Source organism: Crinia signifera, chromosome 2, assembly GCF_055691185.1.
Source record: "Crinia signifera chromosome 2, ASM5569118v1, whole genome shotgun sequence".
NCBI lineage: Eukaryota > Metazoa > Chordata > Amphibia > Anura > Myobatrachidae > Crinia > Crinia signifera.
In genome coordinates, this window is record NC_139218.1 from 303,723,489 (window position 1) to 303,741,368 (window position 17,880).

Genomic DNA, 17,880 nt, shown 5'->3' on the forward strand with positions numbered 1-17,880 from the left:
GTTATGGTGTAATTCCTTTTTTCTGTTTGTGTGGAATAAGGGCCATTAAGTTCTCCACTGATGGATTATAGACATAATATAATTATAATGTTAATGATTGTAGACTCTACTTTTCTGCCTTCTGAGTTTGAATCTACTGTTTATAGTTTTCGCATTTCAGCATTTTCCTTGATCCTGGTTTGCATTATTTATTTTATGTCTTCATGATTGTCTTAAAGTGGGACTCTAATGCTTATTATGGTACATGCCTAATGCATTTTCTAGTGCACTGTTTACCTGTAGCCTGCCATCTGCAGTTGAGCCTGAAGTCCCAGCTTACCTCACACATGTTTATTTGTTTGCCGTACAACTAAAAAAATGTTAACAATAAAAAAAAAAAAAAAAAAAAAAAAAAAATCATGTTTTGTTTTACGATATAAATTTTTTCTTACAGTATGGCTTAGAGCGGATCATGGGAGAAGAAAGGAGTCTTTCATTATTGGCCAAAGCCATGGACCCCAAGCAAGCCAACATGATGACGGATGTCGTCAAATTATTGTCTGCTATATGCATTGTTGGAGAGGAAAACATGTACGTACGATACTTGGTCTATATAATGAGTTTTCTTTTCAGACAGCTGTGCCAAGTGAACTAATCTCTTCTCATATCTGAATATTCACAAACCTGTCTAACGATACATTTTATTAGGATACTTATTGATGAGACACAATGTTGGTTTGTATTTAAAATACATACTGGAACTAACACTCATTCAAGCCTTTTTTTTGTAATAGTTGCACGTTAATGTGTTCTCATCAATAAAAATTACAGTATAATTGCTTTACCTCTTCTGGGAGATATATAGCAATCACATGGTAAGACATTACCTTTGAAAAGTGAATTAATTATGTCTTGTTTGGTATTGTGTCTCTTACAGGACAGAAGTACACTGTTAACATGCAATAAATATTTTTCCTCACTCTGTTCAGGAGTGAATTGGGATTTCTTATGTTCTTTGTTCCTAGCCATCTGCTTCAAGTGATTTAATTAGATTTGGTGAATTTATGAAGAATACTGAAACAAGCTGATAACAAACAATGCTGTCATCATAAACTTTGCTGTGTCCTTGCGGCAATCTGCGAAGTTTATACTTTTTTAGTGTTATAAATTGATTCAGAATTTTTGTGTTGGTTGTTTGTTACAATGACATTTTTATCACTTGGTATGATGAATCTCGTCTCTTTCTAGTCTTGAAAAAGTCTTGGATGCCATTACCACAGCTGCAGAAGAAAGGGGAATTGTCAGGTTTAGCCCAATTGTTGGAGGTCTTCAGCATAACACTGTTCAGCTGCAGGTTGGTTTCCTTCTATGCAGGTTACCTTTTTAGTTTACTTTTATAAGGATGTATACCACTTGTGCATTATTAAGGATTTACATTTCTGCCTTAATGGTTATTATTGTGAAGCTCCAATTGATGCTGCACCATTATGTGTTTAATTGCGTTTATTCCCTTGTAATATTTAACGTATCCTTTATATTTTTGTGTGCACTTTCAGACATGTTCCCAAGGTCAGAAACCACATTTCAGCTATTTCCCAGAAGCAATTGTTCAGTGTTAATCCAGAGCAGTATAAGGTGCACATTTCTCCCAGTACCCAGTTTCTTAAACCCTGCACCCTGTACTGGATTTAGAAAGAAAAGGTTATTCTTATTATTACATTTCCTGTATAAGGCGCCAGAATTGATTTGCAGGGTACACAAAACTAACCATAACAGTTATCAGTAACTGAAAAAGTAAAACCAAGCACAGGTAACAATTACAGCTCAATTTTTAGTACACAATACAGCTGAGATTTAGGGAAGCAAAGGAATTGTTGTAATGCTACCAGGGGCAGGTTGTCGTTGGTAGAGATGAATGAATGCAAGTGAGGAGAGATGAGTAAGAGGGAGCTGTAATTGAAGTGCGGGAGAAGAGTATTGTGAGAACAGTAGGGAAGTGGGCCCTGCTCCAAGGATCTTACAGTCTACAGGGTTTGCTGTCAACCATGGTCTTAGCAAGACATCTGCTGAGAGTGTGATTGCAGGGCGGATGAAGAGCAGATCTTTTTTTTTTTTTTGAGCAAATTTCTTTTTGCGTTCATCAGTCATATTCCCTTTATCACGCAAAGTGATCTGTAAATCCATGATAACTAATCAGTATGTCGGTACTAATTTATATTCATACAATTAGTCAACAGAGGCATAAACTATTAACATGATTTTGAACTGTTAAAATTTGAACTTATATGTTTGCAAAGAAAAGAGCAGCTCCTTTAATAGGAGTCTACAGCGTGCACTTAATTAACAAACTTCTTGTTCATATGATACACAAATGGCATAGCCAGTGCACTGTATATATCTCCCTTCTTAAATGTAAATAAATGCATTTAGATTCTCATGATTTATGAATTATATTCAATTAAACCCTTACCCATTTTTTTAGATCTTAACAGAATGTATACTATCTAAACACAAACACCCCGCCGTTATATTTTCTCGAATTAAACTGTATTATTATTATTATTATTATTGAATGAATGTTGATCTCTAATGTAAACATTAGATCTGCATAGTATTTCTATCACCATTATAAAGGTGATGATACTTTAAAGTGGATTTCAAGAAGCTTAGACATCGGTCTAGGCCACTCATTGCGATTTAGTATTAAAAAGGTTCTACTAACCCAAGTTATGAGTGATGTACAACAACAGCGTGGTCCCTCAAGATGTGAGAATGTAAATGAAAACACATCAAATGTTTTAAAGTGGCATATATGTTTATCTAAGAGGCTCATCAATCAATAATTATCTGTATGTCACAAATAGCATTTAGAAACACGACCATCTGGTATCACAAATTAACACACCTCATCATTAATTGCATACATCACAAATAACAGCCGTCTACACAGTTATACTGTATGTACAAATAGTATAACTTGGAAATAGAGATTAATTAAAATAAATAAAAATAAATTCTGAGTTATTGGATTAGGTCCATATATCTTGATCTTGTTATAGGACAATATACTAGTATAAATATTAATCAAGAACAAAGTTGTAGAATATCTTAACAAATAATATAATAAAAAGCAAAACTGCACACAAATCTTATATTTAATGTGTTTACTATGAATTTCTGGTGTTCTTAGAATGTATTAGGACTTAGCGGTTCACACTATTTTCATTAGATAAAGTATTTGTCCTATGTTTTAAGAGATAATAATTCAATGCTTGTACAACTCATTGCATAGATAGACATATTTGTATATTAGCAAAACTGAAGGCAATATTTACATTTGCAGCTTGTATTGTAATTTAAGAGTTCTGCCTTGAAGTGTGTTCCATCTAGACTGAAAAGCAGTTCCCAATCAATGGACTCACTGAACACTACTGGTTAGCAAGTCCTAAAACTATAGGTCTTACATTGCACCTGTAGAAACTGTGCTGCAAGTACATGTATTGTGATTGCATGCAGTGTAACTACTGGCTTGTTTTGCATGTAGCCAACAAATGCTGGTCAGCTTAAATGTGCCCTCAGAGAGGCTGCACTTTATGGAAGCTCCAGAGAGAATTTCTCTTCATTTTTTTTTTATTAATTTTTTCGTAGCCTGTTTTGGACTTAAACAGCTCCTTTTTTTTGTGTTTGTTGTGGGGTGGTTACAATTTCTAAGATGGTTAGAAAGTTAACCTGTATGATTTGCAGCACTAAGTTTGCTCCTGCATCTACTCCACAAGTCACTTGTGAACGATGACTAGTGTGTGTGTGTGTGTGTGTGTGTGTGTGTGTGTGTGTGTGGGGGGGGGGGGGGTCACCACAGCTTAGTGGCATTCCCACACAACTGTGTGGAGGCTCACAGGGGGATGCTCAAGAGCCTGCCTGGGCTAGCAGCATTAAAAACATGCTGGAAACAGTGTCCACTCAGCTTGCTGAAAATACCCTGCAGACTAAGCTCTGGCACAGCTTCCCAAAAACCTTCAGCATGACTGGTTACACCCACCATGAGATCTATTAGCGTTGGGAGCGCGGCTGTCACACTTCAGCAATGTTAGGGAAGCCTCCTGCCGAAGTCTGTGGGTCAAGGGTCTTATTTTGCATGGCTACAAGCTGGAGTTCGACAGGCTGATGCCACACAGATTCTTTCGGTCCGGGCTCCTGGCAGCAACAGGGGATCAGCTTATCCTCAGGCATATAGTATGAAAGCTGCAGGACTGGTGATATTACCAGTTCTGGAGCTGAACAAGGCAAAGGGTATTACTCCACTCTGTTTGTTGTACCGAAGCTAGACGGCTCAGTGCAACCCATCTTCAATCTGAAATCATTAAACCCATTTTTAAAGGTGTTCAAGTTCAGGATGGAGTCCCTGAGGTTGGTTACTGCCGGTCTGGAGGAGGGGGAGTTCCTATCGTCCTTGGACCTAAAGGACGCTTACCTTCACATTCCTAAACATGCCTGTCTCCTCGGCTGGGGAGTGGTGACTCATGGACGGCGTTTTAAAAAAAAAACGGTCTCCGTGGGAGTCCAAACTGCACATCAACTGTTTGGAACTCAGAGCGGTTTATTATGCACTCCAATAGGCTGCCTCTGTTGCAGAACCTAGCAATAAATACATGGTCAGTCAGAAAATGCGACGACGGTTGCTTACATCAACCGGCAGGGGGGAACAAAGAGCAGGACCGGCATGAGGGAGGTAACCAAGATATTAACATGGGCAGAGTCTAATGCCTTGGCTATTTCCGCAATCTTCATTCTGGGTGTAGACAACTGGAAAGCCGACTTCCTCAGCCGTCACAACTTCCCCCTCGGGGTATGGAGTCTCAGTCCCCAGGTGTTTGCTCACATTGTGGATCTGTGGGGATTGCCACATATCGACCTGATTGGCGTCCAGGATCAACAGGAAAGTGGGCAGTTATTGCTCCAGGTCCAGGGACCCTCAGGCAGAGGCAGTGGATGCACTAATGATGAATTGGTCATTCGACCTGTTGTACCTGTTCCCTCCATTTCCCTTTTATAGGTCGGGTGTTAAAAATAGTCCAAAGCTAAGGAGTGGATTCAATTGTGGTGGCCAGGGACTGGCCTTGAAGGACGTGGTGCGCAGATCTTCAGGCCATGGTCTTAGAGACCCCTTGGCGTATACCTCTTGTGGTCGAATTGCTCATTTAGGGGCCCTTCATTGACCAGGACTTAGGGCAGCTTCGTTTGACGGCCTGGAGGTTGAGAGGCAAATTTTAGCCTGGAAGGGTCTTCATGCTTCTGTCATTACCAGCATGACCCAGGCGAGGAAACCGGTTACAGCTTCCCATTACCATAACATGTGGAGAAGGTATGTAGCCTAGTGTGAAACCAACTCCTTTCCACAGTTCCTGCAGTCAGGCCTGGACCTGGGTTCCTTGAAGGTACAGATTTCGGCTCTTTCCATTTTCTTTCAAAGAAAATTGGTATTCATTCCAGAAGTACAGACCTTTCTCCAAGGGGCTCTGAGAATTCAATCCCGTTTGTGCCGCCTATGGCTCCCTGGAACCTAGATATGGTCTTGCAGATTCTGCAGTCATCTTTATTGGAACCGCTTGAGTCAACTGAATTAAAGTACCTAACATGGAAGTTGGTGGTGCTTCTGGCTCTGGCATCCATTAGGCGAGTGTCAGAGTTGGGTGCTTTATCTTGCAGGTGTCCTTATCTAGTGTTTCATGCAGATAGGGCTGAACTGAGAACAAAACAGCAGTTTTCGCCAAAGGCTGTTTTGGCTTTCCATCTGAACCAGGCTTTTGTGGTTTCGTCAAATGTAGGTCACTCTGGGATTCCTAAATCCTTGAATGTGGTTCGGGCACTTCGGGCCTATGTTGGTCGATCAGCTGCGCAAGACTGATTGTCTTTTTGTGCTAAATGATGCCCAGGATTGCCGGCTTCAAAGCAATCAATTGCACATTGAATTTGTGCCACAATTCGTCAGGCTTATGGAGTAGCCAGCCTTCCGGTTCCGCCTTCTGTGAAGGCACATTCCACGAGAGCTGTGGGCACACCCTGGGCGGCTCTTCGGGGTGTGTCGGCTCTGCAGCCTTGCTATTTGGTCGGCTCAACACACGTTTGTAAAGTTATACAAATTTGACACCCTGGCCAAAGAGGATACTCCGTTTGGGCAAGCGGTGCTGCAGCAGTCTCGGAATGTTCCCGCCTGTTCTGGTAGCTTTCGGACATCCCCAATGTATTGAGAATTCCAGTAAATCCTTTTCTCCTTTTCTTTACTTGTTGTGTTCAACATGTTACCAGTTATTGTTATATAAAGGTGTGCTGGTATGAATCACACCACCCTTACATATACTCATATACTACCTCACCTATGTTCATTATCCTCGGGCACAGTTTTTCGTTAACTGACTTGTAGGAGAGGAAGTAGAGGGGAGGATCCAGTACACCTACTATGAAGAAGTTTTATGTGCCTGTCTCCTGCGGAGGGCCTCTTCTTCCTCAATGTATTGAGAATCCCGGTATCCCACATGGACTTCGAGAAAGAATACTCAGGGTGGTTTTTTTACCTGATTCTGACTATATGCTGGTAGCACATTGCCTGCATGGTTTTGAATTGTTTGTCTGATTCAGTTAACCTTATGATGACCTATCTAAATGTCTACACCACCATCCTGTACATAGGAGTCAAGTTGGAGGACTTTCATCTGTGGTTTGGATGCAGTAAAGTCCAAACCACCTTGCTGGTCTCTCTGTTGAAGGCCTTTGGTATTTTTGACTTTACGCCTCTTTTTCAGGTCAATGCCAGTCCTAATTATATACGGCCAACCTCAATTGATATCATTCTGCAGCCAGGGAAAATATCTTGTCAAAATTCACATTTTGGCATTACCTAAAAAGACTCCTGTTGTACAAATTTCTCAAATGTTACATTTTGTTGACACTCAGCACACTTGAAGTCCAAGTGTCAGTTTAAACGTGTCTCTTGAAGTTAAGATATTCTCTGATTTTAGTAATGATTTTTTTTCTTCTAGATACTTAGAGTATTTGTCTAGTGTAAATTAATTTGCAGTGCCATGGGATCTTAGCCTAGTGCTAGAGGTCCTTTTAATCACTTGTGACAGAAAATTTATTAAAATGCTTACATAAAGTTATTTTTCTGGTTGCAATAATAATCCGGGAGAAGAATTGGAGAATTATAAGATTTATGGCATAAATATATTTTTCATGTTTATGCGGAGTAATACAAACACTTATTTCCTAAAGTAGTTTCTAAATGTATTTTGAACCAGGAGATTGTCTTACCTACCTTGTATATTCAGCCATAAATGCAAGAGCGAAAATTTCACACTAGATTCAGTAAAAGGGATTTCTAGATATCGCAAAAAAAATAAAAAGTATATTAGAAGACAGATAACGTGTTCATTCTTCCGGATTGTCAGCAAAAGGTCAGGCTCCTGCAAAAAAAAAAAAAAAAAAGATCAAATAAATCCTCACTAGATGTATAAGGGAAGTAATTGCTCAGGCCTTTATATATATTAGAGGAAATATTTTGTAGTCCCAAAAGTATTGAGGGCACATTTCAACCAGGTTTATCACAATATTACATAATATTCCCATATCACTGGATATTTATGTAAAGTAGCAGTCTGTTTTTCTATGTTTTCTTTTTTTTTAATTCCTTTATGTTAAGATTTGTGGGAACATGTCATGAGGGGAAAAGTTTCTTCAAGACATTGAAAAATAAATGTCTCATACGTAGGGTTTAATTACGAAGATGGGATGTTGCTAGGGGCAACCAATCAGATTATATAGATTATCTTCTAGAAGGTGCTAATTAAATAAATAGGTTCTGATTGGTTGTTATGGGCAACATCCCATTTTCAGTAAAAATTTCACCATAGTCCATAAATCCCATAGTGTTTAATTCATAGACCCTCTTGTTTGGCACATCCCCTTCATTTGGGCTGCCATGGAATGTCAACAAAAATAGTCAGTTTGTGTTCTTGCATGATATTTATTTTCTTTGCAAAACTTCATGGCAGCCCAATTACCCATCCATTGCATATTTTTAGATCGTTTAGAATGCACAGCAAGATTGCTTAGCACACAAGAACGTGTCAGCGATGTTTCAGCGATGTGTTCTGAGCGATCTGTGAGAACACCGGCCCTGTCCGGCGATTAACTAGTATGTTGGATATTAATCGCTGGGCGATAGCGATCGGGGCCATGCATCGTTATTGCTATGGCCTCTACACATGGAGCGATGCAGGGCTATTTTCTAAGCGATCTTTTTACAGTAGTTCCCTTAGAAAATGCCCTAAAATCAACCTGTGTGTAGGCCCCATTGGTTTCCATGGGCATTAACATTGCTTTTTGTTTCAGTAGTTGAGTATTATTGACTCCCATTAGTCTAGGATATTATAATTTGCTTGATTTTATTTGTGCGCCAATAAGCTTATGATTCGGTACTTGTTTCCTATCTGGGCGCCCGCTACGTTAATTGCGCACCATGCTATTCTCTGTATAAATATCGGATCGCATCGCATCGGATGCACATACACGATATTGAACGATGCGATGCGATCCGATTTCGTTCCCGCTTTTATGGTTGGCCCATAGGATGGCCCATCTGTAACACTACTGTATTTATTTACCCTTCAAAGCCCTCCCCTTGTGACATCTGCACAGAAACACAGTATTGACGTCAACCCGAAGCGTGGCGAGCGGCGGCGGTACGCGTCCTCCGACTTTTTCATACCCCCACTATCCACGTCGGCGTGGAGTTGAGAATAGAAAGTGTGGCGAGCGCAGCGAGCCACCGAGCCCGAAGCGTGGCGAGCGCACGCGGATACTTCACAGGTATCCGTGTCCCCTCGCAGGCTTCACAGGTATCCGCGTCCCCTCGCGGGGCTCGCTGCGCTCGCCACGCTTCGGGCGCGGTGGCTCGCTGCGCTCGCCACACTTTCTATTCTCAACTCCACGCCGACGTGGATAGTGGGGGTATGAAAAAGTCGGAGGACGCGTACCGCCGCCCCTCGCGGGGCTCGCTGCGCTCGCCACGCTTCGGGTTGACGTCAATACTGGGGTGGCGTTAACAATGGAGGCGCATTTTAAAACATCAGGGGGGGTTTACTATACAAATCGTGGGTTTGCGGGGTTATTACATTGAAATCAATGTAAAATCGGGTCTCAGGGACCATTTAACATTGATTCCAATGTAAAAATCTGGTTGATCGCGTCACCGCATACGATGCGATTCGATTTAAAATGAAATCGGATCGGATAGCATCGTATGCCATCGTACATCATCGAGTACCGAATCCGATGCGATCCGATTTCATTACGGTGCCGTACGTAGAAAACCTTGGCGCCCAGATAGGAAACAAGTACCTATGATTCTTTAAAATGTTTTTATGGCTATACAAATGGCCAACCCCATTACCTTATAAAACGAATGCAAGTACAGGTTGAGTATCCCGTATCCGAGTATCCGTTATCCGAATTATTCCGAAAACCATACATTCCAGAAAGTGAAAAAAAAATATTTTTTTTGCTAAAAACTCACTGGGGACATTTGTAACAGCACTACTGGTGACATGACATGTAACTGGCACTATATATGTGCAAGAAAATGATTGCTTGCCATTCAAATTCAATATCTGAGATAGTACACAAATTTTGTTTCATGTTTTGAAACCTTGTTTTTTGAACAAATAAAATATATTTGTGTGTATTTTATGTGGTAATAAAATATATTTGTGTGTATTGTATGTGTTTATATAGCATACATGCAAGATACTTCAAAATACATAATTGAAATTTTAAAATATTCCGAAATACGGAATAATCCGTTATCCAAAATTCTCCTGGTCCCGAGCATTTTGGATACGGGATACTCAACCTGTATCAGAGTAATATATTGCTCATTGGCTAGATATTGTATGAAACAATTTTCAGAAAAGATGTTTAGTGATTCTATAATAAAGTGGATGTTTGTGTAAATATTGACTGCACAAAAATGAACAGTCATGCTGTTAAAATGCATTATTAAGATTAACAATGTATACCTTTTATAGCTTAAGGCATCTTTGTTTTAATATAAAATTGAATATCTTTGTTTTAATGTGACCTTTGTTTAATTTTTTATAACATTTAAATGCATTTGATTGGCAGTAGATGGATAAGGAGGTTACAACATTGTCACACATTTCTTTTTGTGGTCCTACAGTGAGGTTCAAAAGCAATAGTGAGGTTCAAAAGTAATAGATGAGCCTTAAGTTCACCCAATACTTTATATTTGTTCTGTAGAAAAGTTACATCACCACTGTGTCTGACTTCACACAAAGTTCATGAATATACTTTAGACACGAAGGCTGATTTTGAAATTCCCTTGATCAGCGGCAGATCAAGCAATAGCTTGAAAATACCCCTGTTTTGGAGTAAAATAGGTATTTTTCAAGCGAAAACATGGGTTTCACTGAAACAGTGTTACCAGCAGAATTTTTATTTTTTTGTGCAACCATATTGGATTTACTGAGAAAAAAATAATCTGCAAGTCATCAGGGCCTGATTGTGAGGAATATGTAATCTCAAATATGGCTGCTCCTGGCAGGGAACATCAGATCCAGTTTGTCTTCATGGTTTGAATGTTGACGTTCAGAATATCATCATGATTGTTATAGGACCAATTGCTCCAAAACAGTACATGCCCATGGAGCGCTTCTACTGTTCTCCCTCTTTTCTATATCACAAGCTGCACCCCCCTCCCTTCTGCTACCTATAAGGCCCCCCCAAGGCTCAGTTCTAGGTTTCTTACTTTTTTTTTCACACTGCAAGTATTTTGGTGAACCTATCCATATCCTTTGGTCTTCAGTAACATCTTTATGTGAATACTAACCAAATGTAATTATCCTGTGAACTTTTCACTGTCTATCTGCTATCCTCTCTTGGATGTCTCGAAGGTCATTATGTCTAAGACAGAGCTTATAATCCATCCTTCTCAGGTCACCTCCCCTCCTCATTTCTCTTATCACTATTTACAAGACCAACAGTCATTGGTAAATATATGACCTGCCTGGTCATCACCATTGATTATGCACTCCTCACATTCAGTTATCCATCCCACTCCTTTCCATTTCTCAGCTGGAACATTGCCACAATTTGCACCTTCTTCTCTCATAGCTGCCAAATTGCTTGTATTTCTACATATTTTTTTGTATTCATACCACGGTCATCTTTGGTGTTCAATCCCTCCATATTCTTACTCCTACAGGATCTATTAAAATTTCTCACCCTAGCTTTCAAAGCTATCTCCGTTTACTTTCCATCCAGCATCTGCAATCCTATTTCCCTCCCCCCCCCCCCCCCCCCCGGTCTCACAGCGACCTCCAGCTTACCTTACCGCTGCTTTCCATCTTCCTTTCCTGCCCCCTAAGACTTCTCTAACACAGACCCAAGTCTGTTGAATGTTCTTCATTCCATTAAACTCTTCCCCAACACTTATTGTTTAATTCTCCCTAAAGTCCATTTTACTATCACTAGCCTAATGAAACTCTTACTGAGCTTTTTCTTCCTATTCTTTTTCCCCATTACCCACCCCCCCCCCCTCCTAGTTTTTATAATGTAAGTGCAGGGCGTTCTTATGCAGTTTCTTCCCTTCCCCCTTCATTATGCATACACTACAGCTATGGGCAGTATTCAATGACCCTGATTCGCCGCTTTTCACGGAGAATGTGTCCTATTTTCGTGCTCCTTGGCAAATTTCTGGCCCGGAAAAGTCATTCGCCCTATTCAACACTCAAAATTTGCTAATGGCGAACAGTGAATGACGGCCAATTCGCCGTCTATTAGTTGCTGCAATTCGCTTTTTTTTCCAATGGGTTTTTCACTTTGATTCGCTGTGCGTGTATTCAAAGTTAGGATGGAGAATTGCTTTCAGCGTGATTTTTGCTGTGCTTCACCATGTAGCAATCGCCATCTTTTTAAGGTGAACTGGAATGTTATATTTTAAAATATAGTTTTTTTTTTTTTTTTTAAATTGGTGTAAAAAAAAAATCTTTTTTTTTTTTTCGGGTAAGGGGCATGGTATTTTTATTCATTAATATATATTTAATTTTTATTTATTTTTGACATAAATATATAATTTATTCCAAAACAATTTTTTGACACATAACAGCCAGCAGGGGGCCGATAGCCGCTCATTACATATTCATATATTTACTGCCCCTGCTGATTACATATTCACGAGTGGGAGCAGTGCAGTGGCTCCCTACCCACGTCCCCTGCCAGCTCTCCCGGGGAGGGGGGGCAGCTTGTGCTGCCTGTGTCCCGGGGAGCCCTCCTTCCGCCCCACACTTTCCGGTGCAGGCAGGGAGACTTCCATCTCCCTGCCTGTCGCCATCCCCCGGCTCCCTGCGTTAAAATTCACCGTCAGGGGCAGCGAGCTCCTGCAGCGTTTAGTAGAGGGACAGGGAGGGCTGGCAGCGAATGCTCCAGCCCTCCGGAACGTGGCGAATGTGCAGCGGATCTTAAACAGGATTCACTGCGCATGCCGAAAATTTTCATTGAACACTGCCTATGCCTTAACCTGTAATTATGGTTATCTTTGTAAATTGTTACTTTGTTGCCCTACTTACCCTGTTTTGTACCTTTTACTATGTAGGGCGCTAAGGAATTTTGTTGTGCCTTATGCCTACAAATGATTTATAGCATTTATTTATACCTCTTTTGCAACCAATAACACTCCATTTAGCCCTATGTGAGATAATGCAGAATGCTTGTCTTTGCTGTAATACAGTATGTAAAGTTTAAACATGCACCATGAAAATAGCATAATCTGTGAGCATTCAGGACTGTGTGCAATTCGCTAAAAAGAAAAAAAAAAAACAATGAAAGTCTTTTTGTATTTGATAAAACTCATTAATTTCTATCATTTGTGCATATACCTCCTTATTATGTTCTATATTTGTTACAGATCATACGTTTTTTTTTTTTTTTTTATTTACTGAGCAAATTATTGGTTATTGTACATTAAGGTGTATTACATGTGAAGTTTTGTTTTTTTAAATTATGCACAGGTTATGTTTACTTTTTTATATCTAATTAAAATATGCATGTGGACTAGTGATTCCAGTTATGTACATATTTTTTATGTGTTTATACTGTGTAGTTGAAATTAATTGCATCAGATGTGTTTTCTTCTAAAGCAGTAATTATCTTCAAACAAGGATGAAAAACATTTTAATATAGAATTTTCGGCATTATATCATATTTTACTGTATGTAGATATTCAAAATCACATAGCAAACCTGCTGTGTTGACCTCAATTTTTGCTGTTGCTAAGACAGTTGCCATGGTACAATTGAACATGCAAAAACTCATGTTGCATGTCAATAGACCTCTATAGCTGTCACTAGGCTTAAACATAGCTTTTATAAACCACTTAAAATGATTTAATATTTTTTCTGCAGAAACTTGGATAAATCAAAATAGAAGACTTTTTTTAAAAATATATATAATCTAGACATTAGTGGAAATTTACGAAGATCACTGATTCCGTGTACGAACTAGTACTACTGTGATCGGTATGAAAATACGGCCTGAGATCTCGGGCAAATTTACTAAGCTCCGTTGCTTTATTTATAAAGATGATAGAAGGTGATGGTGAAGGTATCCTAATAGCGGGGATAAGTCACTGGGGGGGGGGGGGGGGGAAGAGGGATGCAAGGGGGGGTATTTGATGGCAGCACTGATATTATTGCTGTTCGGTAAGTGAAGGAGGTATGAACGTCTGCAATTGCAGGCAGGGAGGGAAGAAGTCAAATGAATGCGTGGAGCACAGGGGGTGGTGCAGGGGGCTGGCGTCCCCCCGCAGTGCACCTCTCACCTGTGTTCTGAAGTCGGAGGTCCCGCAACGTTCCTTGTAGATCTTCTCAGCCGCAGCACATACAGCGTGTGGAAGACGCTGTGTGCCCGGCTCTGCAGTGACGCGGTCGAGCGCGACTTCCGGGTCCCGGCGCCTGGTTGCCAGGGAGACCGTAGCCGCGTTCAGTGGCGTCTGCGCTGCAGGCTCAAATCCCAGCAGGGAGGAGACTTGGATGTGGATGTGGGAGCAAGTGTGCTGGTGTCCAACGCGTTTCGACCGCTGTGCGGTCTTTTTCAAGGATGGTGAGCAGTGTCCAGAGTCAGTATTTTATTGCAGAGGATCAATCCGCCCTCTGGGTTTCTGTTTGGCTATAGTAACAAGTGGGAGTGTGCATGATTAGGTTGCGTGATTGCAGCAGCCTGTAGTGGAGATTGCTGTCTCAAATTGCCTGGTGTGTGGCTCTCTATTTAAATCATGCACTCAGTAGGTGTTTTAAAAGTTTTTGTGGTACAAGTTTATTGAGAGGATTGTTCTGTGATGGATGGGGCATCTGATGGGCTCATTCAGTCAGCCCCCTGCACCACCCCCTGTGCTCCACGCATTCATTTGACTTCTTCCCTCCCTGCCTGCAATTGCAGACGTTCATACCTCCTTCACTTACCGAACAGCAATAATATCAGTGCTGCCATCAAATACCCCCCCTTGCATCCCTCTTCCCCCCCCCCCCAGTGACTTATCCCTGCTATTAGGATACCTTCACCATCACCTTCTATCATCTTTATAAATAAAGCAACGGTGCTTTAAAAACACTCTCATGTTTGTCACTGTTACACATTGATAGCAGCTGATCATTCCCAGGACTAATTACCACACAGGGCTGATTACAGGACAGACTTCTGCACACAGGCAGAACTCTGTTAGAAGGAGAGCGCATAGTATACTTGTTTTGTCGCTATTTTTCTGTGGGTCTGGGCAACTCACCACTGTGCAGCCCCTTCGCTCATAAGGTAACTGAGCGCTGGCAAACCCCCTTCTCTCCAAATTTACTAAGCTGCCAAGTTCTCAGGATTCGCATTTTACGATGATGAAGTCGTTCGTATCTGGCTGCAGAATTTCTTGGCAGACAAATACAGATGAGCATGAACCATCACATGAATCATTCAGATCCGTGTGATGCTTCTCTGTGTAAAAAATAGAAAAATTAAATATACCCCAAAAACTTTGTGGTCCCCCCCCCCCACCACCACCACCTCCCCCCACGACTATAACCAGCCCCTTACTCTTTAACACAGTGCTGGTTTTAGAAATACTGGGGTTCCCCTGTATTTCTATAACCAGCATTGGGCTTTTAGACCTGTCCTGGCTACAAAAATATGGAGGGCAAAAAGAATAGGGACCCCACATCATTTTATAACCAGCACTGGGCTCAAGCAGCCAGTGGTGTCATGTCACAGCTTGGGTAAACTTTTTACATAAGTTTCCCCAGCCAAAGAATAGAATAGAATCAACTTTATTGGCCATGTATGCTTGTGCACACTAGGAATTTTTTGTGGATTACAGTGCAGCATCAAGCAGGGATGAAAAAGGGTGGGGGGGAAACATTACATATATTACATAAAGACATTACATGCATTCCATTTCATTAGCTTTAACAACCTGGCTGCTCTGCCCTGGCCGATTTCATGGTGGAGTTGGGACCCCCCAATAAAGGAGTTGCACCCCGTGGCTGTCCCCGGTGCCCCTGGGAGGTACAGATTGAGCCTGCGCTCGCCAGAATTTCTTTGCTGGCGGAGAGGGACTCCATCAGACTGGGACGTGCATGCTTCTCACACGCACACGCGTCCCAGTCTTTCGGCGACTGGGCAGTGGGACCCTGCCCGTCTCCGCTTCAGGGTGAAGGGTGGGGAGGCGGACGGGATATTCGTCTGAACGGGGCACGCAAGCGCCCCCTTCCAACGGCTGGTGAGGCTTGGAGGCTGGCAGGGACTGGCGATTCTATCGCCAGTCCCCGCAAGCATGAGCCGCGCTCCATAAGTAGGTAGTGGGCGCCGGGCTTATGCCAGTAAAGTGTTAAAATAAATAAGTAAGGAATTTGGGTTTTTTAGTATATTTTTTTTATTTTTTTTTAAGAGTTTTTAATTTTACACAGAAGCTTGCATGGATCTGACTGATACGTGCATGCTTCTGCAAAATTTGGATGGAAGATGGGGTGTATTTTCCATACTTATTTTCTGCTGAATTCATAGACAAATTCAGCAGTAAGAATGATGGTAATTTTGGCCATCAGATAGAACTCTATGGCCACATAGGGCCAAGCTATAGGGATAGTAAATCAGCCAATCAATGGGTGCTGGCTATATTTAACATCAAATGTTTATGAATAGGTGCATTTGTACCCATTCAATGTAATTACATTTCTCCCATTGAGTCTGTTAGACTTTGTAATAGTTTTGATATGGTAAAATAGTCGAACAAATGGTACTAGGGGTACATCAGGCGCAATTAATAATTTGAAAAAAATTAATTGATATATATATATATATATATATATATATATATATAAAATTAGATATATATATATGATTATAATTAATATCTATAAGTGATTACTACAACTTAAATTAATGATGTGCTGCTCCCAGATGAATTAATTGTATTTCTCTAAGAAGCAAAAACTAAAAAATTAAGAGTGCACTGTGTTGATCTAATTATTATTTCTCAATTAAATGAGGAAATATATAAATTAAAAATAAACATACAGATATATATATATATATATATATATATATATATATATATATATATATATATATATATACATTTATATAGACATACAAATGTATAAAAAAATATTTACGATGTATAAATAGTTGAGCTAATTTATTTAATTGATATCATACACAGTATCCATATAACATATTAAAAAAAATCAATCAATAAAACCGGTATTTATATGAACCTTTTTTGGCTCTTACCCACTGTCTCTAAGATTGAAGTTGTGTCCAACTTAGAAGTGGGAAGTCCCAAAAGGAGGAGGAAGTAGCATAACTTTTCCAATTTTGCTCCATAATAGATATGATTATAATATTTATGGGAAATTGGGGATGGTTTTGCAGCCAAATTCCAATACTCAATCTGTTATACTTCTGTTATGTGGGTAAGGATCTTAGTGCGGTGTTAGATGTTACTCCGGTCCGCTGCTACCAGCGTTGCTCTGATGTTTTAGATCCGGTGCCGGGAGCAGACCTTGCCACCTAACGGTGATGGTTGATGTCAGTCCGCTATTTACCAGCGTGGCTTCAATGGAAAGAGAGCCGGTGTTGGGAGCAGACCTAGTCCCACTAATGCGGTAGCCTCCTTGATGTTAAAGCACAGGGAGACATCACTCACCCGCTGACAGCTGATGGATTCGCACCGGCTCTCTCTATGTAAACTACTGTTTCAGGTCTTTAAAAGGGGGCCGGTATATCTGTCCCCTTTTTAAATGCGTGAAACAGACGTCTACAGAGAGAGACTTAGGGCGTCTGAGCCGGTGTGAATCCATCAGCTGTCAGCGGGTGAGCAGGGCTGCCACCAGAAATAGTGGGGCCCAGGACTGACACAATAGGCAGCCCCACCACACACACACACACACACACACACACACACACACACACACGCTCCTAATAGGCTGCCAGAACTTCTGACTACAGGCTCATCAGGAAGCTACCATCGACTCGCGACTGGTGCCACATTCGTAATTCCCCTGCCCACCTAATTTTTTGGGGTAAGCAACTGTAGATTTTGGCGTCCCTCAATATGATAAAACCTTATATTTATCCCTTCAATACTTTATAAACTGACAGCATGTGATGTAAAAAAGGGGGTTTCACAAGGAACAGTAACCCCAATAGTAACCATCTATCAAAAAATACACTCCAGGTGATACAGTAGAATGAGCAATTTCACTCATTATATTGCCCAGTGTGAATGCGGCTATACATCCCTCTCCTGAATTGCAAATACTGCTGGAGTGGGAGCAGCATGGCCGG

At 40.8% G+C, this 17,880-nt stretch overlaps 1 protein-coding gene across 3 annotated transcripts in view; it reads left to right on the forward strand.

Moving 5' to 3' along the window:
• DIAPH3 (diaphanous related formin 3) overlaps nucleotides 1–17,880 on the forward strand; it is an 870,768-nt gene that overhangs the window by 328,894 nt on the left and 523,994 nt on the right. For all 3 annotated transcript variants that reach the window (XM_083168891.1, XM_083168892.1, XM_083168893.1), the window contains 2 exons: nucleotides 434–570; nucleotides 1,228–1,333. In XM_083168891.1, the coding sequence (XP_083025017.1) occupies nucleotides 434–570; nucleotides 1,228–1,333 (243 nt within the window). The remainder of the gene's footprint in view (nucleotides 1–433; nucleotides 571–1,227; nucleotides 1,334–17,880) is intronic.